At 37.6% G+C, this 27,414-nt stretch overlaps 1 protein-coding gene across 2 annotated transcripts; it reads right to left on the bottom strand.

The window, feature by feature from the left end:
* Positions 1–1,077: 1,077 nt before the first annotated feature.
* slc34a1a (solute carrier family 34 member 1a) lies at positions 1,078–26,964 on the bottom strand. 2 transcript variants are annotated; one of them, XM_053642462.1, is made up of 13 exons: positions 26,499–26,964; positions 22,970–23,036; positions 19,207–19,374; positions 18,951–19,094; positions 17,805–17,948; positions 14,670–14,781; positions 12,805–13,000; positions 11,173–11,259; positions 8,161–8,260; positions 7,576–7,743; positions 4,900–5,016; positions 3,728–3,852; positions 1,078–2,143 (listed from the first exon to the last, which is right to left on the bottom strand). In XM_053642462.1, exons 2-13 carry the CDS (start codon positions 23,028–23,030, stop codon positions 1,556–1,558), a joined length of 2,010 nt encoding a protein of 669 aa, XP_053498437.1. In that variant the 5' UTR covers positions 23,031–23,036; positions 26,499–26,964; the 3' UTR covers positions 1,078–1,555. The 2 variants fall into 2 exon arrangements, with proteins under 2 accessions (XP_053498437.1, XP_053498438.1); XM_053642463.1 differs by lacking the exon at positions 26,499–26,964 and having other exon boundaries at positions 22,970–23,349.
* Positions 26,965–27,414: the final 450 nt, after the last annotated feature.

The following is a 27,414-nucleotide window of genomic DNA, read 5'->3' as shown; positions in this document are numbered from 1 at the left end:
AAGAAAAGAAAGCTTCATTGTTATCTTTCAGTGCCTGTTGTGTTGTGGCGTAATTGTTGGTGTTTGATAGCTTCTCCTGTTGTGAGAACATAAAATTGGCCTGTTGGTTGTGAAAGACTATTATCTGGGGATTTCAATGATGTGTGCTTTAAACACCAGGCACATAATGCCCCAGACTGTGTTTCCTTGAACAGCACAGGTCCATCTTATTGATGAACAATTACTCTCACCCTGCCATTACCTAAAGAACGACACAATTCAATTGGTATTTATAAAACTAAACAAATTCATGTGAGAGTCGCTAGAGCAGCGAACCCTAAATGTATAATTTATCTAGTAAAAAAAAAAAAAAAAAAAAACTGCCTCTTTAGCCTCTATTGCTTTAACCAATATTTCTATTTCATGGTGAGGTGAATGATTCCATAAACCCACTTCAACACTACTTACATTTATACACTCAGCAAGAAAACATCCATTTTTCAGGAGACTGTGTTTTAAAGATCATTTTGTAAAATCCAAGTAAGCTTTAGAGATCTTTATTTTAAAGGGTTTAAACAATGGTTTTCATGCTTGTTTAATGAACCATAAACAATTATTGCATGTGCACCTGTGGAACAGTTTACAGGCGGTAGGCGATTAAGGTCACAGTTACAATAACTTAGGACACTAAAGAGACCTTTCTACTGACTTGGAAATACAACAGAAGAAATATGCCTAGGGTTTCTGCAGACCTGCGTGAACATGCTGTAGGCCTGCTTCAGGGAGGCATGAGGAGTGCAGATGTGTTCAGAGCAATAAACTGCAATGTCTGTAATGTAAGACGCCTAAGACGGTGCTACAGGGAGACAGGAAGGACAGCTGATCGTCCTTGCAGTGGAAAATTACATATAACCGTGTGTCCCCCCCGAACGTGATCGAGAACTAGCAAATGCCTTGGTGGAAGAGTGGAGAAACATCTCACAGCAAGAACTGACAAATCTGGTGCAGTCCATGAGGATGAGATGCACTGTAGAACTTAAAGCCGCTGGAGGCCACCAGATACTGACTGTTACTTTTAATATTGACACCCCCCCCCCCCCCCCACCTCCCCTACTTTGTTCAGGGACTCATTATTCCATTTCTGTTCCTCAAATGTCTGTGAAACTTGTTCAGTTTATATCTCAGTTGTTGAATGTTTTGATGTTAATACAAATATTTACACATGTTAAGAAATTTGTTGGAAATAAAAGCATTTGAATGTGAGAGGACGTTTCTTTTTTTGCTGAGTACATTTGCTCATTTGGCTAATACTTTTATCCAGAGTGGCAGATTGGCAGTGCTGGGGTTTCTGCTATCAGTATCCCAAAGTCATAATCATACACGTAATTTATACAGCACAATTAACCATGCTGGGACACTTTGACAAAATAATCTTTTGCAAGGCTGAACTTGCAATATAAGAGAGGCTTTATTATGCCAATAGCACAAATAAGTCTTGTTCAGAATGGTTTAGTTCTGTCACATTGGACCTGAGAAACACACACTGGCCGTAGGATATTATTGGGTAATATTCTTTCTAAAGTGGTGTGCTGTTGCACCGTTCTAGCCCCTTTAGTTTGAACACTCGTGGCTGCGGAGGCGACTCGTCCTGAAACGAAAGCGTGGGGTTGTCGTATGAAAGTTGCGCCTTTCTCTGAGATGCCACTGATTCTGGTTCTGTGTTAGCAGTATCGGTAATGGTGGCAGATTCAGGGTCAAGACTGGACTTGGTGGACTTGCAGCAAAGAGCTGTGGCTTTGGTGATGAGTTTGTCCATGGGTTTGAGCGAGTGCATCCATAGAGGCAGGAAGTCCCAGTTCCGGAGGCACCGGGGCAGGTGGGTGGGGCTATGTGATTGCAGCAGGTTTACCAGAATGATGAAGGTGGCGACCCCGGCAAATGGCGCTCCTACACCTAGCATGGCATGCCAGCCAGCCAGAGAGAGACCGAAGACAAGAGCAGGGAGTAGCAGGAAGCAGAGCAGGAGGTAAAGTACAGCGAACCACCGGTATTTAGCTGTGCGCTCACCCAACGCTCTTGCCATGCGGATGGGCAGACGGCTGAAAGGCAGCGGGTACCACAGAATAATTCCAAACACATTGAAGATGAAATGGCACAGAGCGATCTGAGGGCAAAAAAGGAAAATAAATAACAGCCAAATTTTACTTAACAGAGGTGATTGTATTTTGTTCACATTTCCGGTAGGAGTTCAAGCACCAACTCTGCCCCTAAACCTAACATTTACATGTTCATATTTTCAAAAAATATATAGTCATATAAATGGTAACAAGTTTTCAAGTATAACACCAGATTGTTTTAAAAAAAAAAACATGCCACATCTCCTTGATGTCTAGTGGGTGCTTGCTTTTTTTTTCTAATTTGCATCGGCTACTAAGAAATGGGAAACGTAAGATAATGGCTTTTGCCATTTTTTATCTGCATTTTTGATAAGCCATAGTAATTTTAGCTCTCAGGATACAAAAGTAAAATTTCTACCGCATTGCTTCTGAGGACAGGAAAGAGAGAAAAAAAAACCTTGATGACTCATTTTGTATACGCTCTCAGTCTCCTCTATCTCAGCTGCAAGTAAACATGCTTCAGAGATAATAAGTACACCCATTATCCTTCATTTTATCCTCTTACAGTCAAATACAGCTTTGCCTTTCTATGAACTAAAACATCTGGGTTACGCATGTAACCCTGTTCCCTGAAAAGGGAACGAGACATTTCATGAGCTTCATTCTGGGGGAAGCGCCCTCTCGCATGACCGTTATCTGAAATCTGTGTAAAATCACGCCTATTTATAGGCATGCCTTGGTCAGGTGATGTGGCATTTCGTGCGTCGTGTGACTATAAAACATCGCCTGTAAACCAGATCATCAGTTTCTATTGTCTGAAGCAAAGACACAATTCACAGGCATACCCCAGTATGACAAAGCTATGCAATGTCTCGTTCCCTTCTCAGGGAGTGGGGTTACATGAATAACCCAGACATTCCCTTTCAAAGGGAACTCAACGTTATGTGAGCTTCACGCTGTGGGAACGAGGGTATGACCTGTTCAATATGGTCCGAGCCTGAGAATCACTGCAAGACCCTCGAGCCCGGGGTTTCAATGTTATGGCTGATATACGGTATATATACATACATCCCATCAGCCCTCACAGACTACACCAAATACATGACCTCTTGATCAGCCTCACCCGTTTTGTGTTTCCCCTTGATTAGTGTCCCTATTCAAGTTCTTATTTTATTGTGTTTAGTTACTAACCTCTGTTGTATCTACTGCACTTTACTGTGTGTCAGATGTCATGGTTCACTAGCTCTTGTTTTGCTCTACTTATTGTTCTCAATTTGAATTTATTGATCTTTTATTTAAAAAAAAAAAAACATTTTGCACATGTGACCTTTTATCCCATTAAAATGAAATCAAGAAAACCCATAGTTTCATCTTTAATTTGCCTTTTAGTGACAAACACATCAAATCGTAAATCTAATAATGCTGTAACAATGCTGATTCAAATTGTGACCAATGATGTACTTCATATATATTTTGTCTTAATTAAAAATTTTATTTTATAGAGTTGCCTAAATCAGTATGCACTTTCAAGTCCATCTTAGACCTGGTGACACAAAAGAGTCCTTGGTGCTTTTAAAGTTCATTGGCCTGAGCTGAAAGCCCTAAAGCTGTTAATGCCTACAATCTCATACCTGGCAGGCAGCAGGCAGCTTGTCGCTGGGGCTCGCCAGCGCAGCGAGGATAGCAGTAGTAGTCGTGCCAATATTGGAGCCCAGAGTCAAAGGGTATGCCCTCTCCAGACTGATCACTCCAAGCCCTGGAACAGTCAAAGGTCACAGGTCAAAAGGAAATTTAACTGACAACAAGCAATAAAGTTTCAACAAGGTAGTATGAATATTAAATACAATACAGAGAATAGTATATGAAAACTACTTAACTGGCTGACTCACAGAACACAAGGCTAAAGAACCCTGTTAATTAATCTGTTGCACTTGATGGAAAGACCTTGTTAACTTGAGCACAAATAAGAAGCACACTAATTATCTTTACATCTTTTCTTTGCCACACTGCATCTAATTTATAGCCTCATTAAAGACAAAAATGACAGATTTGTTTTCATGCTAATTGTGGTTCTGCCTGGTCCAGTGCCAGTCATGTGGTTCCACTTAATGATTCTGTTCTTATAAAGCTGTGAAATGTGAGGTTAATGGGTTCGACTCATTTGGCACAACAGATCCTCTTGTTAACAATTAGACTTTGTGCACTTTCATTGGAAAACACCAAAGCCTAGATGTAAATTAAAGTTTAACCAAGTGTTCTTGATGGATCTGTTCATTAATTTGTGCTTTTTCATCACTTTTTATTATTAAATATTCACTGTTCGTTCACAGCTTCAGGCAGATGTGTTGGCGGCGCTCTGATCTTTGGACTTGGGCCGCACAAAAGTTTCTCAAGCTTTTTTTTTTTATGTCTTACATAATAATTCTGTCCTAACCAATGATCCATGCATGATTATTATCATTATATATTTAATCGTTTGTTCTGATTACCATTATGACAAGAACAACTGAAAAAAAGAGGTACATTTAGCACTGTTTTGTATGCCATGCTTCGGTTTTATTTTAATTAAGCAGTGGACTGAGCAAACAATGCACCGAGAGTTTGTTTTTATCGATTGAACATTTTGATTAGAACAGAGGCTAAAAGTTCATTAACTTCATTTAAGTAGGTTGCCAGTTGAGCAATGTAGGATCCTGGACTGATCGCCTAATCCATTTTTATAATCTCATTTAGTGCTAACTTTGAGTGGAACTATCCATATTAAAATGAACACTGAGAAAAGTTTATTTGTAGGAATGCTCACCAATGAGTGGAGTCATGGCGGAGGTGAAAACTGAACTACTCTGCACCAGGAAAGTCATTCCTGCTCCGACAATCATGGCCACGTATCCTGCTAGCCAGCCAAAGGGGTCTGGGAAATCTGTACATTAAAAAACAAAACAAAAAAAAAAACATAGTGCATTTGGTTTATAGTTGACAGATTAATAGTTAAATATAAAGACAATCGGCTGTGGCTCAAGCGACTGTGGATCAGGTGGTAGAGCGGGTTGTCTAATAATCGTAGGGTTGGCGGTTCGATTCCCGGCCCACATGACTCCACATGTCGAAGTGTCCTTGGGCAAGACAGTGAACCCCAAGTTGGTCCCGATGGCAAGTTACTGCCTTACATGGCAGCTTTGATACCATTGGTGTGTGTGTGAATGAGGTGTGCAAAGCACTTTGGATAAAAGCACTATATAAGTGCAGACCATTTACAATAAATTCTATATTATTTAACCCTTTTATTCTGTTCAGCACTGGATTTCATATTGACTCTCTTTTGATTCATTATATTGTCTCATCATTTTAAAACTGACCACATATCTTGTACTTATTTGCCTTAAATAGACACATCTTCTCTTGACTGGAAATCATCCAACTGAAGAAAAAAAAAAAACTTTTGTAGTATTGTTCCAGTTCTGGGGCAAAAAATACCTCACTGTAGTTACTGAATCATTTATAGTAGTTACTGAATAATTTGCTTTAAACTCAAAACTGGATAATAAACTAAAAAGTTAACAGGTTACAATACATTACATAAGGATTTAACAGTAATTTACCTTGATAATACACTATATGGTCAAAAGTTTATTGACACCGGACTATCACATTCATATGTGAGCCTTCTCCAAAGTTGGAAACATACAATTGTGTAGAAAGTCTTTGTATGATGTAGCATTATAATTTCCCTTCACTGGACCTAAGAGGCTCAACCCCATTCCAGCATGACAATACGCCTGTGCACAATGAGCTCCATGAAGACATGGTTTACCAAGGTTGGAGAGGAAGAACTCGAATGTCCAGCACAAAGACCTGACCTCAACCCCACTGAACACCTTTGGAATGAACTGGAACACCGACTGCACCTCAGACCTCCTCATCCGACATCAGTGCCTGATCTCACCAGAGGTGGGAAGCAACGTGCTACATGTACTTAATTCGCTGCATACGGTGGTGTTCCTCTGTTACTGTGAGATGTTAATGAATATGTATTTATATTTATTTCACGTATAATGAGGTCACCGCAGTGGTCTGAATGCGGATGCAACTACCGCTCGGGGGGAAGAAGCGCAGAAGCGAGCATGTTGATGGAGACAGGACACCCACACACACCCACAAACATACTAACACACACAAACACTCACTCTCTCTATACACACATTCTCTTCTGTTCTGTTTCACAGTATGTTCTTTTGTTCTCTGTTGTCGTGTTTATATGCAGATGCTGACAAGTTTGTGCTGTTAACATATTGTGAAAATAAAGACAGTCAACTGTTTGGAAGATGTCTGTTTTTTGGTGTGTGTGTGTGTGTGTGTGTGTGAGCGAGAGAGAGAGAGAGATTTTGTGTTGAAAATAACAGGCTCTGTGTTATTGTACCCATCACAGGACTGGGATATGCTGCTTCATCTTGAACCCAGGTTTTATATCATATAAACAGAACAGACAGGCTTTCAGGGAGAGGTGTGACTTTCTCCATGTAGTCTGAGATTCAGGATTTTCCCTTCATTTTAATCAGATCCGAAATAACTACTAACTTGCTACTTGAGTCGTCTTCTCATTGGATACTTTATTACTCTTCCTCAAGTCATTATTAACATTATTACTTTGACTGTTACTTGAGTAATTTTTTTATAAGTAGTTTTAATTGTGCTTGAGTCAAATTTTTGCCTACTCTACCCATCTCTGGACCTCACTAATGTGCTTGTGTCTGAGTGAACACAAATGCTCACAGGCATGCTTCGTAAATATACTGGACATCTTTCCCAGAAGAGTGGAGGTTATTATAGTAGCAAAGTGTGGAATGAAATGTTGAAAAAGCACATATGGGTGTGATGGTGAGGTGTCCACATATTTTTGGCTATATAGTGTATGTTGGCAGGCAAAAAAAAGCTGTGATTCATTTTTCTTATTTCTTCAATAATTATTCACTTAAATAACCATTCATCCTGACCTTGTTGGCTTGTAAATTCTATTAAAGCATTGAAATATTACATTGTTTTCATTTTGCAGATCTTCTGAAACACTTGTGACCACCGTGTAAGAAATTGCAGCATCCTTGTGACAGTGGGTTTTGATTTGGTACATTCTGGAAGGTCTACACCTCAGGTTCAAGTCTTATTTTAAAGTGTTTTATTCCTCTTATACCACATCAATTTGCTAAATCCCTAATTTCTCCATCTGGGGATTAATAAAGTCTTATCTTATCTTATCTTAATAATTGTGATTTGTCTTGCTTGAGTGATACTGTCTGATCTGCCATCACAGAAAATTAATCAATACCTTCTTGACCAATCAGAATGAAGAATTTTAAAAATCCTCACTTCTGGCATCACATTTACACTGAAACCAGAAGGTTATACAATCATATAATATGATTTGGAGTGAGTAGAAATGCTTTTAAAGTATCATAGTAAAGACCTTTTTTTTTTAAACACAGACCTGTGTTAATGACCATTTGAATGACTCGCGCCACTTGACCCTTAAGGACTGAGTTGAGGACCTTGACGATTAAGATGAGGCAGGAACAGAGCACCGCGAGAGATCCAGCCAGCAGAATCAGACCCACAGACAGATCAGACAAGTCGGTATTGGCAAACATGTGCCAACCTGCAGCCAAAACAACGCAGGATAGAAGAGTAGAGGTTAACAAAACAAACTGCCTGGAAACACTACAGTAACTTAATTAAAAACAGAGCAGGAAGTGTGCCCTGGTTTGGCATGATGGAGAGGATGGAGTAGCTCAAAGTAATAGTCATAAATGCATTTGGGGGGGAAATGAATTTGGAAAAGAACGAAAGCCATTAGTGCAAAATTAGGCCAGTTAATTGCAATGGTCTCACTTAGATTGGCCTCACACCCTATCTATTAATTGATAGCCTACTCAGAAATTCACGACATGAAAAATTCAGCATAATGAAATGAATTAAATACAAGATGCAAACAATTATGGTGTATTGACTGAATTCCTGAAACGAATGTATTTCCATATTGTATTCCCACTCAGCTCACAGAGGTTATACATACATCTCTCTTCATTAACCTGTGTGACGAGATCACCAGCCTTCCCACAATGCAACACTGAAGAACAATTCTGAGGAACACTCGCTGTCCCATTCGCTGTGGACTAGAGAAAGAGAAAGAATTCATTATAAAGCGATAACTGCTTCCTTTACGTTTAAAATGAGATGCATTTTATACTGCATATAATTCTCCTATATAAGGTAATTAAGATTCATTTTTAGAGGATAGAGATGCATATGAGAAGATCAAGCAGCAGATTAGAATCTACAGAACATCGAGTATAAATATTACAGGTGATTATGGCAATGTGGTGACAGTCCTATTCAGATTTTTAATTTCTCTACTGTTGATATGCGACTAATTAAACAGATATATTTTAATTAAAGTAAAAATGTATTGAGAGTTGGTGACTTAAGTACTAAAGTTATGCTAATTTTTACCCAGGGAAAGTTATACACATTCAGATTCAGGCTTTGTACTTCCTTAAGTTGATTTTCTGGGCTTCCTAATCAAATTATTAAAATCACCTGTACATAGGTTACACCTCTGAGGTGGCCAGGTTTTTATTAAGTAGAAAATTCACTATCTGAATTTGAATTTAATTTAGAGACGCACCGATGTATCGGCCAAAAGTCAATTTTTCACGCTGTGGGCCATCAGCCGATAGTTTAAAAACATCCGATGATCAGGGCCGATTATATCCTGTCAATCAAAAGAGGGCGGGAAAACGCATGGATTTCGTGCTGTGTGTAAAGATGTCTCTTGTGTGGAATGACGACAAAACTGCAGTGTATAATCTCTGTAATCTCTGCACTGATAAAATTTTACACCGGACGCTGCAGCAGTGAAGCGGGAGTTTGTTTGTTTCTTTGCCGCACTGCTCGAACTGAATTAAAGCTCCAGCACACCATTGAAAGATTTAAATGAAGAGGAGTTGACAAAAAAAGTATATATTGCACAGAAAAAATATATTTGTAGAGTAGTATATTTCATATCCAGTTAATGTTAATATATAAAAAAGTTGATATTATATATTAGCAGTTTGATATTAATGATGAAGTAGAAATGCTTTTGTTTGTGGTGAGTGAATGTGAGACTAACAGGAGAATTTTTTTAATTCAGTCAATGTTAATATGAATTAATAACATTCAATAAGTTAAGAACTCTTACTTTAATCTTCAGAATTTAGTTCATGTGTTTATAATGTTTAGAGTAATGTGTTTTGTGTTTATGAGACCAGTTACTGTGAAACGGCTTGTTGAAACGGAGAGAATAAAGTTTTTATTTACATTTCTTTCAGAATTGTGGAATTAATTATTATTCATTTAAAAGAAGGCATAAAAGGCAGAATTATCAGTATCAGTTTCGGCCGATATCACTCTGAATAATCGGTTACCGGTATCAGCTGAGAAATTTAGTATCGGTGCATCTCTAATTTAAGTCACTATTTTAAGCTGTTTAAGTAATACAATAAATCCAGTGTTTTTGTTACCTACCACTGCTCCACATTCGAGCCAGTATCACATAAGAAAAATGTGTTTAAGTCCAAGATCAAGTCCGAGTTCAACTAGTACAATTGTCTAATGATTATGCAAAACAGCAGATTCATATCAAAGTGCTTCACGTTATAGCACAGATCAGCACACATACAGAATTACAAATATCTAGAAGTCATCATTTGGTGTTAAATTAAACACCCAAAAGTTACCAAAGTGTGTTCAGAAACATATTTAATATTTGAGATATTTGAGTCCTGAAGTTCTTAGGATACAGCAGCGTACATAAATAAATCTTTTCCAGGATTTCTACAAAATGAACAGCATGATTGACAGAGCTTCACCTTCAGAGAGGGCTCATATTCTCCTCTTCTGTCTGAACTACAGATTTGCACTGAAAATAACTAGTGAGACAACACTCCAGCAAAGGAGCTTCATAAGTCAATACTTGACAGATATTAGTATAGCACACACAGAGGAATATACTCGGTTGTTTGAAGAAATATTTAAATATTAAAAGGATTATGGGTATAAATTCCCTCTATATGCTAATACATATCATCATATCCTAGATATGACCACTAAACTGAGCTGGATTCCATATATACAGAACATCTACGGGCTATTTTCTAGTGAACTGATGTTTATAAAATGCACCAGTCAGGACTAATGATTTTTACACATATTCGTTAAGCACCAAAGCTTTCATTTGTGAGTGCAGACCACGTCTTCAACTAAATAACATACAGAGTGATTGTGAGATTGTCAAAAGTAAGGAGAACTTGTGCTAGACAGCGAGACACACCACTAAAGACTCTTATGTAGGAGTTGAATAGCAGGGAGAAGATGGTGGGAGCTGAAACTTTGTCGCTAGTAGAGAAAGTGAGTGATGGGAATAACTAGGAAGAAAGTGGAGCTTCGAGCATTTTTTTTCTCCCAAATTTCAGTTATTTCATAACTCCATATTTGACATTATCAGATAAATCACAATGTTTAGTACATGTAATAGCAAGGTTGGGAATGAGAACCACTGATAAGATTTAAAATAATAATAATAATAATAATTTTGTGTGTTTAGGATGGAGAAAAGGAGGAATAGATAGATAATTGAGAAATAGATACAGTTAATAAGAATAGATCTGGAAGAAAATGTGAAATATATGGATTAAATGAATAATGAACATGTAAATGAGAAATGGATCAAATAAATCAAGAATAGATGCCATAATTAAATAAATCTATTTAGGAAATTGTAAATGAGTAAATAAAATGTAGGGTTGAAGCAAATAAGAAAAGAAGAAAAAAAAAAAACATTGTTGGGTAAATGTGAGTAGTAGATGGAGTAAATAAGAAGTATGTGGAGAAAATAAGGACTACATGGAGAAAACAGGTAAATGAGGACAAATAGAACAGACAAAGTAAATATGGACAGTAAAGATGGATTGGATGCAGTGAATGAGGAATGGGTTGAGTAAATGAAAATATCAGGTGTAAATGGTAAATGAGGACTGGACATTACCATGCTGTCGCACCACACTTTAATCAGACTGCGGTTCCTCATGCTCTCATCTCCCATAGCGATGCCAGTGATCACAGACTTATCCAGCTAGATGAAACACACATCAACAGGAGTTACTCTGAAACTGAACTGAGGCATGATCCCAACTGTAGCAATGAGTGTGAATGTGACCTATACCACAGTAATCCTGAATTCCAGCTATAAACAATCATTCCTTCACCCTCTGCCTTTCTTTCTCTCTCTCTCTCTCTCTCTCTCTCTCTTAGTTAATGATACAGACAAGCAGTTGGACATGTTACCGAGAAATCGCAAAGCCCTCTGTCCTTAAAGCTTATCCATGATGAAAAAAATGAAGGAAAAACATTACTTTTGCCCTTATCCAGAGCGACTTATAGAAGTGCTTGCTCTATCAATAAATACATCCTGATACTGGTTCACTATTTAGACTAAGAATACCATCAATCTTTGAGAGATATTATAGTAAGGAAAGCACACAGGCAACACTTTTTTTTTTTTTTTTTTTTTTTTTTAAAGTGCTCATTTAACTACTTCAGGAAGAGGTAGGTCTTTAGGAGTCATTTGAAGACTGCCAGTGACTCGGCTGTTCAGACACCTAGGGAAAGTTCATTCCACCACCTAGGTGCCAGAAGAAACAAGAATCTTGATGCATGCCTTCCTCGTACCCTGAGAGATGATGGGACCAGTCGAGCAGTGCTAGAGGATCGGCTGTAACAAAGCACTAGCACTGGAGACTCCTTCCATAAATATTAAATGAACATCGATTTATAGATAGCTTCACCATATCAATGATTCAAAATTTTTATTTGTTAAACAACTACACGTTTAAGTCATCCATTTATCACTAGAGTTAGATTTTGTAGAGTGCCCAGCTTACAAGTCCCTGTGAATGAGTTCCGTATTAGAACGAGTGCATAACCAAAAAGCTGTGATTTGAATTACAGAAACTTAAATCAACACCTTCTGAGCGCTTGGCAATACGAAAGTTAATGTGATTGGACAAGTGACATTCCAAGAAGGAACAGCACTGGGATGTTTCATGGTGTGTATCACCCCAGCAAACAGGGGACGTCGCCCGGACGTCGCGAACGTCCACTTGGGTCCACATTTGGTCCGGTTATAACGTTCGCTGGCGGACGTTCCGAGGACATCAAAGTCATAACGTAAAGCATAACATTTCTGAATGTGTTAATTTCAGCGAAAGTCCCCTAAGCTTCCCGAATGGCCGCTGGACGTCCTGTGAACGTCCCCTTCAACGTCCGTAGGACCTCAAGGGGACCCTACACATGGACGTTCGGGGGACGTTCGTAGAGGCCATTTAGGGAACGTCCTGGGGACCTTTTTTGTCAGCTGGGACTTCCCTTGTCCATGTTTCACTATGTAAAATTCCAATTTTATCACTAGTTCATTAAATTGAAACCGTTACTACATTTACTGTGAGCTATCAGTCAGTCTGTGCATTGCATGACAACAGCTGTGGCTTCTGGAGGATTATTTTTATTGACTATTAAAATTAATTTCTTCTTTATAGAGCTGTCTCATAAAATCAATATCACACTCACAGTCATGCTGCTGTATTGAATATCAGCACAGCTCACAGTCTTTCCCACCCACCTGTATGAAGAGCTTGGTGACAGGATCAGTGATGACCTTGAGTAGTTCTGGGGCTTCCCCTTCACTTTGCATGTGGAAGCTGGTTACAATGACTCTGGCCAGATAGCTGAGCAAACCTGTAGCTACCTCCAGGGGCAACAATACCAGCACCGACAGCCAGTTAAAGCAGTCGTGGATCGTAGCTCCAGCAAACGCCCTGGAAATACACCAGGGGCACGAGGGGAAAAGGGGAAGACATGAACAAAGAGAAAGTATTAGGTATAGTAGGTAGTATAGTATAAGATATTGGTGGAAGTTAACTGAAACTCAAAATTCAGAACACAGACCTCCCTTTTAGTTTCCTCCAAAGGCACACCCCCAAAATGAATTCACTAACATAGTCTCAAATCTCTGAACAAGACATTTCTAGAAACTCCATATCACAGCTTTTAGTTCCAAAACCCTAGTGTTGTCCAACAGCTGATAATTCTAAAATCATCAGCTAGGATAATTACAGCTAAGAATTTTGGAACCTCAGTATATATTTTAATAGCTGAGAATTCTAGCACCCAAATATTAGCATGTCCCAGTATTCTAGAACCTCAGCATTGTTCTGATTAGTCCTTTTACCAAGGCTATATGTCTAAACATGAAAATTCTAGAACCTGAGAATTGTTTTGTAGCTTTCATTTCTAAAACTCTCGTGTTGTTCCACAGTTCATGAATTCTAGAACCCCAGCCCTTTTTCATGGCTGAGAACTCTAGAATCTTGGATATTGGATCATGCTTTAATATTTTAGAACCCAATTATTGTTGTGTAACAAGTTCTATCTGCAAGTTCTATAAGTGTTGTGCCATAGCTGACCATTCTAGAACCTGCTTATTGGTCTGTGGATAAGAACTGTATAAACTATGTATAGTTTGGTCTATAGGAGATGAATCTAGAACTTGAGTATTGGTTTGGACAAAAATTAAATTCTGAACCAACATATTATTCTGTACCCACATAAGAGTTCTATAACCCCAGTGTGGGTCCATAGCTGGCAATTCTCGAACTTGCCTATTGGTCTATAGCTAAGAATTCCAGAGCCCTTGTGTTGGTCTGTAGCTCAGAATTCGAGAACTTAAATAATGGTCTGCACAAGAAAATTTCTCAACCCACACATTGTTTGTACCTGCATAAGAGTTCCATAACCCCAGTGTTATACCCTAATTGAGATTTCTAGAACTATAGTGTTTTTCTGTATCTGAGACCTGTGTATTGGTATTATCAGGGAATTCCAGAACCTTGATAATGGTGTCACGTCTGAATATTCTTGAACACAACTATTGTTTGTAGCCAAGAGCTCTGGATCCCCAGTGTTGTTTCATAGCTCACAATTCAGGTTGGTTTTAGCTGAGAGTTCTAGAAACTCAAGTTCATAGCAGATAATTGTAGAACCCAAATATTGATCTGTAGCTGAGAATTCTAGAAATCAAGTTCTCTCATTGCTATTTTTGTACAACCTGACTATTATTCTCTCTAGGCAGGTATCATAACTATTAGAGACAAGTCAATTAGAGTTTGCTTGTTATGATTGGCCAGAGTTTCTCCGCTGAGCAGATATTTTACAGAAAGAAGTTTTTTTTTTTTTTACTGTTTTTTTTTTTTTTTGTCAAAGTTTCAACATTGATGAGGTGCAGAGTCAGGAATAGATTATGGCTGAGTCATGTTCAGAACCGCACAATTGTAATTAGGGCTACTTCTTCCTCCAACAGCGTAAACATGGTGATGGGGATGGTGATGACGGCAGTGCTGATCATGATCATGTTGATGATAATGAAGATAAAGACCAGTGAATCATGGTGTTATATTGAGTTGGAGATGTTTTTCCTCACGTCCATACCGTTTAAATTCATTCCTCTCCCCAGCCTGCATCAGAGCCACAATGGTGTTGGTGACAGATGTTCCAATGTTCGAGCCCATTATTATAGGGACGGCAGACTTCACTTCCAACACTACAACGCACACATAATACATACACAGAGAGATACACACACACACACACACACACACACACACACAAATAAGTCTATTCAAGAACCGAGTCCATTTACTCAATTGAAAAATGAACATAATTGAATGGTCCATGATAGACAGAGTGATTATACAGTAGCCTCTGAAATAGTCAGAATAATGACAGGCTAAAAACCAGGCAATTCAAGAACTTCAGCATTTCAAGTATAAATCTCATTCTCGCTCTTTTCGCTTATATGATGAATAAATTAGAGGCTGATGATTTTCCTACACAATCTGTTTGTACTGGAGCTGTAACACCACCCAGACTATACTGTATCTGCCCCTGAACTCGCCAGAGGCAGCTTTAGCATCAGTAATTGCCCGTAATTACTCTTTTTTTCTGCTTTTCAATCAGGGGCGGCATTAGGATTTTAACCCAGCACAGAGTGAAAAAGTTAACGATCATCCATGCCACCTATTAGTTACAGTTCATGGCCCTGGAAAAGAACAAACCCCGGATAACACATCTGAAAGCATGACATCACATTAAGTTTTGCTGAAGCGATTCCCCACTGTGAATTTACCATTGAAAACTTTTGTTGGCACTCTGCAGACGTAGTCCCATGCCAGTTCCTCAAATAAAACCTGATATGATTATTGTGGCTTTTTTTTTTATTATTGTTGACAGCTCTTAATGCTCAAATGTTTAAGTGACAACTAGTGCATTAAAATTTTGCTTTCTGTCAAGCATGACTAGCAAGCATTTAATTTGAAAGAAAAAGGGAAAAAAAAAAACTATTTGTATTGAACTTCTATCCCCTGTTGTACTCCAACTGCTTTGTGGATTTTCATGCCAGGACACCATCTGCTTTGTGCTCCTCAGAGAGTCATACTTATTTTATATTTATTTATTTAAGGCAATAAAAAGCTGGTAATGCAAAGGTTGAATGATAAAAGAATTGCTTTTTCAAATATAATTGAATAACAGAAAATTAAATCATGTTTAGCATTAATAATCCCTTAAATAGCATAAACTTTATAGCAATCAGTTTTGCATTAAAAAGCAATACACTTCAGAAATAAGTAAGTGGTTAAGTTACTGTTACCACGCCATACCCTTATGTATCTTATTTTTTTTATCTCCACTCCAACCGTTTCTTAATCTTTTAAAGAACAACATATTACGTACTCGTTTACGGTTAAGTCTAATGTTGTGGAACAGCCATCATCCACATCATTCTCTCATAAGTCTTGTAGATAATTTAAAAATGCAGCTTCTTATGTTACTGTGAAACCGCAAAGCCCTCTGTCCTGAAGACTTTCCTGTATTGTGAAAACTTAATGTTACAGCTGTAACTCTGTCTGTTACAAAGCACTGACACTGGAGACTCCTTCCAAAAAATTTTAAATAATCATCTCCTTGGAGAAAACTTCACGAGATTCAATTTTACTTGGAGCATCTGCCATGCAAGTCCCTGTGAATTAGCTGTTACTATATAAACAATAACATTTTAGAAAGAGTGCATTAATATAAACCTGGGATTTTCCTTACAGCTGGACCTACTAACAGAGCTGTTGTAGAAAATTAAACAACACTTTCTGACCAATCAGATTGAGCTCTGCAAGTCAACTCACATAACAATGTGTATTAGTTACAGTAATATTTGTTACAATGTTAACTTAATTCATGAGTAAAATAATTCCATGTAAATTAGCATAAATTAATTTCAAGCAAGTTACTAAATGGTGATCTAATGAACTGAGATATACCAATGTAAATATTGGCATTTCCATTCAACTTCAATTACAATTTTTTCCAGTTAACTATTATTATTAATATTTATTAACCCTTTGAAATTGACGGGCACATCCCGAATGAATCATATCAAATGAATCATATTCCCACAAATAACCCTAAGACCATGGCAGGTAGAAACATAGAACAAGAGACCATATATAAGAGCTTTGTTAAGCTAGCTAGTTTATGTCCATATGCCAAAAGGAAGCAGAGATACAGTTGAGGTCATAAGTTTACATACGTGGGATGATAAAAAATTCATTTTATTTTTTATTTAGTACATCCCTGAATGCACTATTTCACATAACAGATGTTTACATATAGTCCACAAGACACAATAATAACTGAATTCACACAAATGAACCAGTTATTAATACTGTGTGTCGTTACCTGGGTGATCAACGACTGTTTTAATGTTTTGTGATAGTTGTTCATGAGTCCCTTGTTTGTCCTGAGCCGTTAAACTGTTCACAAAAATCCTCCAGGTCCTGCACATTCTTGCTTTTCTAGCATCTTCTGCAAATTTGACCCCTTTTTGACACCAAATTGGATTTGGAGATCCATCTTTTCACACTGAGGACAACTGAGGGACTCACACACAACTATTACAAAAGGTGCAAACATTCACTGATGCTCAAGAAAACAACATAATCAATACAAAAAAAAATCAATACAAACCTGATTACTACTTATGATTTATTAATTCTAAAGATCATGGTGTGTTAATGTTAATGTTATTGCAGACTGTAACTAGGAAAGTTCCTATGTAACATTCTGTATACTATTTCATTCATACGTATATATATAGTTGTTTAAAGAAAATAGCTCTTTACGTGATTGTTCTGCTTCCAAATCCTGTATTATTTGTGCATTAATACAGCATAAGTGAGGCCAAAATATTTGGTCCTGGAAAGCGGATTTATCCAAAAGTTATCCAAAAACATTTCTATGTACTCAATAATTTGATGTCAATGTTAAATAAATAGAAGCCTTGCTGTATTATGAAAGATAAGAGTTCTTCATTCCACAAGCTAGAGAACACAGTGACCAGAATCACTGAATAAATGTTAGATTAATAATTTATTGATTCTGGTCAGAGTGTTCTCAATTTTTGCGTCCGAAAGCCAGACAGGAATGAAGAGCTCTTATCTTTCCGAGCATAGCATGGATGCTATTTACACAAGGACTTCAAAAACTGCGTTCTATTCTGGCTTTAATACTCACGGCCAGATGAAACAAGGCTGACAATGATGGAAGTGGAGGTGCTTGAGCTCTGCACCAGTACTGTGACCAGAATGCCAACCACCAAGCCGGCCACCGGGTTCAACAGGATCGCATTGTCCTGGAAGATATTTCCAGCCACCTTACCTGCATACATTTAACAGGTTTACAGGAGGTTAAGTTACAGGTTCGGAGTAAGTTCAGCACAGAATTGTTTAATAATGAAGAATTAAATTGATGTTTAAACCCCCATTTTCATCACCTGCCAGTTCCCACCCACCATTCTGCTCTCCCCTGTCAATCTACCAGCGAGGAAGGATGAAGGTTAACACATGCCAAGACACATGAAACCAGCCACTGCATCACAGGGCAGAGTAACACACTCAGATGACACCACTATCTACCCTCTTCCACATACATGAGCTCACAGATGCCATGATGGGTTAGTGTCACTGTTACTGACAGAGAAGAGATTAACACCATCCCACCCACTCAGAAATAGGGCTATTTAAGATCCTAAAACCATACCGTACATTTACTTTGAACATAGAATTACCAAATACACCAAATGAGGTTTTATCCTGTTTAAACTGTGATGTGACAAACTGTAAAGTATGTGGTTAACTAGCATCCATGCTAATGACCTGTGGATATTTGATCTTCTTGTGGAACTTGTGACTTTCCGGGTGAAAATGTTCAGGTAAACGGATTGAGTTAATTTAATGATTATGTTTAATAAAATGTAATGTTAAAGTGGTTTACCTTGACTTTACAAACATATTTGTAGATGTAGGAAAACATAAAAACAAATGGCACCCCAATCATGACATCACCTCAGCTAGGTTTTGTGGTATACATCAGACTCAAACAACTACACTGATAATCACAAAATCTATCTAAATCCCTGTGGGGGGGGGAGGAAAAAAAAAAAAAGATCTCAGAAAGAATATGTTGTCCAGATTTAGAGCTCACAGATTCATTAAAATGTTCCACACAAATGCATTCATATGTTTTGCATAAATACTTGCTGTCAGAATTCAATTAGTGCCAGAGATTGGGTTGAAAAACATTGGATTATTCTGTTAAGTAGACATTTAGGTCTAAAACTTGCTCTTGCAAGGGACAGTTAGAGGGACATACAATACTTACCCCCAGCCAGCTGAAAAGCAGAGCTCAAGGTATCCAAGGAACAAACGAAGCAATAGAGGAGAAAGAAGAGGATTGGGATCTTCAGCACACCGATGAAGACCGACTTCATTCTCTGCCTCCTTTCTCTGGGATCCTCAGTCGGCACTGCCCAAACAGAAAGTACAGTTTTCTAAAATAAGTTAATACTACTAGAGGAGTCAAAAACTTTGTGCAGCTAAAGGACGATACACACGCACACGCACGCACACACACACACCTTGGACTTTTGGGAGCCAGTTTTTGTGAGCAAGACAATGGTTTTGGCTACATTGTGTGTGAGAACAGCTGCTGATAAGATCCACGGTAGAGCCGAGGCCTGACTCCCCACATTGAGCTGAGTCAGACTCCGTACACTCACACACTCTGGAGCTGTGGAGGTTCATCCCTGAAAAAAACCAAAAACAAACGTGTGTGCAAGGAAGAAATAGGGCTGTGAAATGAAAAATGAACACCACTTTCATTTCCAGTTATCCAGCTGAAAGAGTCAAACATGACCAGTCACTTATCTGTGTTTTAGATGTTAGTAAAAATGTGGGTTGAATTATAACCAGAGGTAGCTAGTTATACCCTACATGTAGTGTGTTGCATTTCCTTATGTAATTTTAAATAAAGTTTCACATTGTTAATGCATTTTTAAACAAATTCGTCAGGCCTAGTCTATATGTTAACACTACCTGATAGCACTGACTATTCCAGTTAGCTATTAGAGAATGGGAATCATAATGATAACAGCTTTTCACAGAGGAGAAATGTTACCTTATTGTCTCTTTTGTATGCTTTTAAAATTGTATATTAGCAAATATATTTCTGAATGTGTTCATACTGACTGGGTTTGATCAAATCATCACTATCACCATCGTCCTGAGTAGTTTTTACTGTTGTTGAAATTTCATACCGAATCTTTCAGTGTTATTTAATTTTGTAGCGATTACATAAAAGTAGTGCTGAACTGAAATATGCTTCCTGCAGTATTTTAAAAAATACAATATTACTCTTTTGCTGACAGTTTGTGAACAAACATATATTTAGATTTTTTTTTAAATGTGTAGTGTAGAAATATCTCCAAGTATCTTAGTACCCTTCAAGTACCCTATTACATATACATATATACACACACACACACACACACACACACACAGTATCTCACAAAAGTGAGTACACCCCTCACATTTTTGTAAATATTTGATTATATATTTTCATGTGACAACACTGAAGAAATGACACTTTGCTACAATGTAAAGTAGTGAGTGTACAGCTTGTGTAACAGTGTAAATTTGCTGTCCCCACAAATAACTCAACACACAGCCATTAATGGCTAAACCGCTGGCAACAAAAGTGAGTACACCCCTAAGTGAAAATGTCCAAATTGGGCCCAAAGTGTCAATATTTTGTGTGGCCACCATTATTTTCCAGCACTGCCTTAACCCTCTTGGGCATAGAGTTCACCAGAGCTTCACAGGTTGCCACTGGAGTCCTCTTCCACTCCGCTGGTGGATGTTAGAGACCTTGTGCTCCTCCACCTTCCATTTGAGGATGCCCCACATATGCTCAATGGGGTTTAGGTCTGGAGACATGCTTGGCCAGTCCATCACCTTCACCCTCAGCTTCTTTAGCAAGGCAGTGGTCGTCTTGGAGGTGTGTTTGGGGTCGTCATCATGCTGGAATACTGCCCTGAGGCCCAGTCTCCGAAGGGAGGGGATCATGCTCTGCTTCAGTATGTCACAGTATATGTTGGCATTCATGGTTCCCTCAGTGAACTGTAGCTCCCCAGTGCCGGCAGAACTCGTGCAGCACCAGACCATGACACTCCCACCACCATGCTTGACTGTAGGCAAGACACATTTGTCTTTGTACTCCTCACCTGGTTGCTGCCACACACACTTGACACCATCTGAACCAAATAAGTTTATCTTGTTCTCATCAGACCACAGGACATGGTTCCAGGAATCCATGTCCTTAGTCTGCTTGTCTTCAGCAAACTGTTTGCGGGGTTTCTTGTGCATCATCTTTAGAAGAGGCTTCCTTCTGGGATGACAGCCATGCAGACCAATTTGATGCAGTGTGTGGCGTATGGTCTGAGCACTGACAGGCTGACCCCCCACCCCTTCAACCTCTGCAGCAATGCTGACAGCACTCATACAGCTATTTCCCAAAGACAACCTCTGGATATGATGCTGTGCATGTGCACTCAACTTCTTTGGTCGACCATGGCGAGGCCTGTTCTGAGTGGAACCTGTCCTGTTAAACCGCTGTATGGTCTTGGCCACCGTGCTGCAGGTCAGTGTCAGGGTCTTGGCAATCTTCTTATAGCCTAGGCCATCTTTATGTAGAGCAACAATTCTTTTTTTTCAGATTCTCAGAGAGGTGCCATGTTGAACTTCCAGTGACCAGTATGAGGGAGTGTGAGAGCAATGACACCATATTTAACCCACCTGCTCCCCATTCACACCTGAGACCTTGTAACACTAACAAGTCACATGACACCAGGGAGGGAAAATGGCTAATTGGGCCCAATTTGGACATTTTCACTTAGGGGTGTACTCACTTTTGTTGCCAGCGGTTTAGACATTAATGGCTGTGTGTTGAGTTATTTTGAGGGGACAGCAAATTTACACTGTTACAAAAGCTGTACACTCACTACTTTACATTGTAGCAAAGTGTCATTTCTTCAGTGTCGTCACATGAAAAGATATAATCAAATATTTACAAAAATGGGAGGGGTGTACTCACTTTTGTGAGATATTATACTGTATACATATGTATGTATATATATATATACACACACACGTATATACATATGTGTGTATATAATATAAATATATATATATATATATATATATATATATATATATATATATATATATATATATATATATATATATATATATATATATATATAAACCAAAGAGAAAGAAAGGCTACTGAGATATTACCCATGTTTCCATCCAAGTTGTGAATTTACAATAACTTGTGGGAAAATTTGGAATATTGCATAAAACTTTGCGAATAAAGCACCATTTCCATCCCCTGTGTTCAAGAGAACAAGCCACTGTGGCTCTTTTTTTCCAATATAACAAATTACTTGTGCTTCAGAGAGTGCAGACGAAATGTTATCCAAAACCTCATGTTTTCATGCGATCCGAGGCTGATGCCTGATATTTGGGAACAGAATCATATGAGACAGTTCTGGGAGGTAATTATACCAAGTCATTTCGATGACAGACTTTGGCTCAGGCATTTCAGGATGACAAAGACAACATTTGAGATGCTGTGCAATGAGATTAGTCCAGTTATACGACCCACTGCGCCCCAGTTCCCACAGAAAAATGCATTGCTATTGCGCTGTATACTGTAAGTTGGCCACATGCGCTGAATATCCAATCACATCAACCAATTATCCAATCACACGATTTGTTGACGCAAACTGACATGAATTTTGTGATGTGCACCAAAGAATTTCTTCTGTAAATGTGTTTCCATCATAGTTTATGTGCATGTCTAATTATCAAATAAAAAAATATTCACCTCAATTGAAATAAGTTATTTCATGCACATTTTGGAGATTTAAATTTAAAAAAATATATTTTATTTTGTTATGCGATGTCCCAAAATAAACATTGCAATAACAGACAAATTGTTATGGTATAAGAGGAATAAAACACATGTTGTTGTTGGAAAATAATCAACTTCAGGTTGATAACTATAACTCCGCTTCAGATTACCACCATGTAGTTGATTATTTTCCTATGACAACATGCCCAAGTGTTTTATTCCTTAATTCAAGACTTGAAATGAATGCACTATTATGAATGCAATTCAAACTGAGCTTGTTTTTTTAAAACAAACAGAAATAAAAAAAATCTTAAATCACACCAAACATATGGCTCCTAAAAAAAATAATCAAATTTTAATATAAATTTCAAAGAAATCGATTTAAAAAATTAGAAAACAAAGGTCTGAATTTCCTTTTATTTGCTTACCATGGTAGTTTCCCCCTTGTCCTGTCTTATTCGATATGATTGTGATTGGCCGGCTTGGCATGGCTTCCTGAAAGACAACAGCCAACAATTAGTGTCCATGTGGCTTTGTCAGATATCAGGATGCCAAAATCTAAGCAGCCTGATACTGAGAGGATTCGTAATGTTCCTTGAAACACTGTAGCCTCCTGTTATTCACAAGAGATCAATTATCCAACACTTAATAAGTCTCTTTCCTCTGTGACCTTTCATGAAAGACAGCTTGTGTAAGATGTTGTACACAACAAAGATGGCACTTGCGATCTCAGGCGGCCACCAAAGATGCAGAGTCTTGGCTAATTGATTGAACTACGTTCCGCAACCATTAGCTTCGATTCAGAAGCAGCGTACTAAGAATAAATGCATTTTTCATGTCAAGGTTGTGGAAATTCAGTCTCGTAGGAGGCTTTGCTAATGCATTTTTAAAAGCAGGAGCTCTGAATGCCATTCAAATTATAGTGACAGACTCACACTCATTTGCAGCTCATGAGACAGTACAGTCTCTGTAGCAGCACTTTGGTGGATTCGAGAGATTCTTCAAAAATAAATATAAGATTCACCTTTTTTTTTTTTTTCTACCGACTTTAGGTGGGCTTAGATGATTGGGATGGCCCAAGTTCATTGCTGATGATTTTTTCTTTATTAATTCCTGTTATAGGAATCAGTCAGGATAGTATTGTTTAGCCTATAGTACACTTCAAATATTTTAACATTCCAACAGTCAGGCCACACAGCTTCTGATACAACCTTCACGCTGCTTATTATGGTCTATTTGGGGCCAGAAAAATATGTCCAAAAACAAACTGTTAATTATATAGAGCATTCAAGGCAAATATGGAGCTCAGAATTAAAAACATTTTCAGTATGTTACAGTTAGAATCAGTTTACAAATAGCCCTGTACTGGAAACAAGTCTAACTTCAGCCCACACAGCTGTCTAGCACTTATAAATTAACATATAAATATTTAACAGTCTTATTACACCAGTGTAGATTTACTCTAACTAAGGAAAATGCACAGGTTGAAGGAATAGTAATGACTCTCCTTCTGAAAATGTGTAAACATTTAAGATGTACTATAACTACATGGTCTGTTGGTTGTTTTTTTTTCCTTTCCAATATCCCAAAAAACATGCCGGTAGGTGGATCGGTTACTCTCAATTGCCCCTAGGTCTGAATGAGTGTGTGAATGTGTGTGCACATGGTGCCCTGTGATGCCATCCAGTGGGCATTAACATCGGGATTGACTCCAGATCCGCCGTGACTCTGACCAGGATAAGACACTTACTGAAGATAAAGGAATATAAATACATTAAGTTCATGCATAAACCCTGGTATACTGAGATGTTTGCTCTTCTTTTCATGTGCAATAAGGGCTCACTCTGAGCAAAAAAATTCTTATTGTGTACGAAACTGGCATACGTACAAGCCTAATCATGCATTTTAACCACCTTTTACAAGGCAACACACTTCTCCTGGTCATACATATCCAAATGAAGATGGGTTGCACTAACAGAGTGATTTCAGCACAAGAAATTGAAAGTGGTTTATTAGCAGCAGGTAGTTTTGCAAATGATTTTCACTGACTTGAGTGTTCACACATTGCCATTTCATTTACTAGATACACCTATGTGTCTTAATAAGCTACTGCTTGGTTATTGTTAGTTAGTTAGTTGTACTTTATTGGTCAGCTTTGGCTGAAAATTGGTCTTTGGCCTCGCCATATAATCACAATACAATTTACAATACACAACATCCACAATACATATAACAATACAATACACAACATCCACTTTAACATCAAAATCTAAAAAATGTTCACATTTCCTACCCCTTATTCAGAAGACCTATTGCATTTGGTACAAAAGTTTGCTTATATATTGCTTTTGGTGTTCTATAACGACAACAAGATGGTGGTAATTCAAAAAAAACATGATTCAAAGGGTATGTTTTATCTCTGGTTATAGCTAAAGATTTCCTCTGAACAGCAATTACATATAATTGATCAACCGACTTTTGCTTGCCACTCTTGTCATTCTTTAATTTTACTTTATTCCCAAAATGTAATTCTTCTGAACCACACAGCTATGTTATACCTTAAAACTCTCTCAATTAAACTAGTATAGACTAGTAAAGATATTGGGATGTTTTCATCTTGCAGATCTGGCAACCCTGGCCATAGCACATTCATCACAAACACAAACATGTATCAAAGAAATTCTAACATTAAACAAGACTTCTTTTTTTTTTTTACATTTCCAGTTTTTTTTTTTGTTGTTACAGGAGTCACATCCAACAAAAATGATACATAGTTTAATTAAACTTTTCTAAATCTTTCTATTACGTTAACTGGAAATGTAGTGGCACATGCTTATTTGCAATGACATGAAAGCCTTCATTTAATAAGAGCTTCATTCATGAACACATTTATCACTTCGATACAGGACTCACACTTCCTTTATAGTCTCAACCTTTTTAGCAGTTCTCTGGTTCTCCATTTCTACCATTTCACAACAGCATTTAAACCACAATTTTTGCCTCATTCTACACGGCCATTAATTAATTAAGATAATTGAAACTTATACATGTAGGTATATGCATCAACTGTAGTCTATTAAAGCAATGTCTGGTTTACTTACCGCCTGGGACATAGCATAATGTAATATTCAATGAATTAGGCTTATTGATAGATTGTTGGGTGTTAATATCAAGTCAACATAATGAGTTATTAAGTGAAAATAATGAAATGATATCTTGAAATAACAAGATAAATAATGACATAGTATTTCTTTTCTACAACTTATAGTTCCATAATACATGCACTACTTCTCTACTGTACTTTGGACTAAATCGGAGCAAATCATAGGCTATACTTGTTGAGTTTACTTTGAAGAGTACTTTACAGATACTATTAGTTTTGCTTGAACGTAAACTACTTATTAACCTGAATGTGCACTTTGACAAATATAAATAACTATAATTTAAAAATATATATATATATATATATATATATATATATATATATATATATATATATATATATATATATATATATATATATATATATATATATATATATATATATATAGTGAGCTCTCTACATATCAAACAAAAGCTACCAATCTGCGAGATGTTCCTTTGAGCCATGAGAAGCTTCCATAATCTTTAAAGATGTCGCTCACCTCGTTTCATAAGACACATGGACTCTCTGATTGGCACGCTTTGGCATTATCAGGATTTAAACACACAAATCTCCCAAACACAGACCTAACATGTTTTGAATTAATTATGACATTTGTAGTTAAACTTAAATTTAAAATGTACTTGGGACCTAGTGTACTTTTCTTCAAATATACTTACATACCCTCGTATCATATCACAATTGAATCTCTACAGTATGTTTATATATACATATTAACTTGTTATAAACCTGAATAAAATATGGTCATCAAAACACACCCCAAATGAACTGACAGAAATGTAATGGAATCTTACCTTATGAAAAGGACAGAGATTGAATTCTCTCCACAGCAGGTGAGAAGTCTTTTAAAGCTGAAGACCCTTACTGTAAAGGGATTCCCAAGCTTATAAAAGAATCTCCAATCATGTGAACTGGGTATAATTTAATTCTCTGACTCATTAACCTAAATGCACTCTCACTGCCCACTCAGCAACTAAATAATCGACTGCCCACATGTGTATCAAGGCATGAAAATGAAAGCTTGAAGTTACTTCAACTAATGACAAACTTCTGGAGGAAAATAATATTTAACCATACTGAAACTATATTCAACCATTTGGCGTCTTGTAAAAATCTGACATCTTGTGGCGTAAAGGTGCCAAAATAAGTTGTTTGTGAAGAGTGTACTGGATTTCTGCCAACTTTTGTTGTTATTTTCCCCCTCATATATTTAATAGGTTCAAAAAGTCATCAGTGTAAAGTTCAGATCAGACCTGTAAAGTTTACTGGAAACAATAAACAGAGCTCGCTGACATCTTGAAAGTCAACCATACTTCACTGCTTTGGTTTTCAGCACCTTCTCATACTTTTGGATACAACCTGACCTCCAAAACTACCGATCCCAAAGGTCTTTGGATACTGCCAGCTGGCATCCGAGTCTGCATACCATGCAAACAAAACCAGGGATTTTCCTCCTGTAAGATAGATGGAGAAACTCATTAGAAATAAATATCCTTGTATTTCCTGACCCAGAATGTTTGCTTATGAGTCTACTATGCAGGCTAAAATAAAGCTTACATAATACCCAGTAAAGCACCTTTATTTAGCTCAGCTTGTTCTTTATTGGAGATCCAGGGATCAAAATATCAAAACTGGGCAGCTTGACAAATCTTCATTAAAGTATAAATTTGTACATTTTGTGCTCTTAACAAAACGAGCATTTTGGATGGA

Source organism: Ictalurus furcatus, chromosome 14 (assembly GCF_023375685.1).
Source record: "Ictalurus furcatus strain D&B chromosome 14, Billie_1.0, whole genome shotgun sequence".
NCBI lineage: Eukaryota > Metazoa > Chordata > Actinopteri > Siluriformes > Ictaluridae > Ictalurus > Ictalurus furcatus.
The sequence above is the reverse complement of the archived record's forward strand: the minus strand, read 5'-3'. Positions and strand labels throughout refer to the sequence as shown.

Bases quoted from the DNA above. Each gene is read 5' to 3' on its own strand.
- slc34a1a (XM_053642462.1), bottom strand. From the start codon at position 23,030: ATGCCAAGCCGGCCAATCACAATCATATCGAATAAGACAGGACAAGGG. The intron at 19,375-22,969 runs GTAAGCAAATAA...GGTTTTTTTCAG, and splicing joins ACAAGGGGGAAACTACCATG to GGATGAACCTCCACAGCTCC. The intron at 19,095-19,206 runs GTGTGTGTGTGT...CTGTTTGGGCAG, and splicing joins CTGGCTCCCAAAAGTCCAAG to TGCCGACTGAGGATCCCAGA.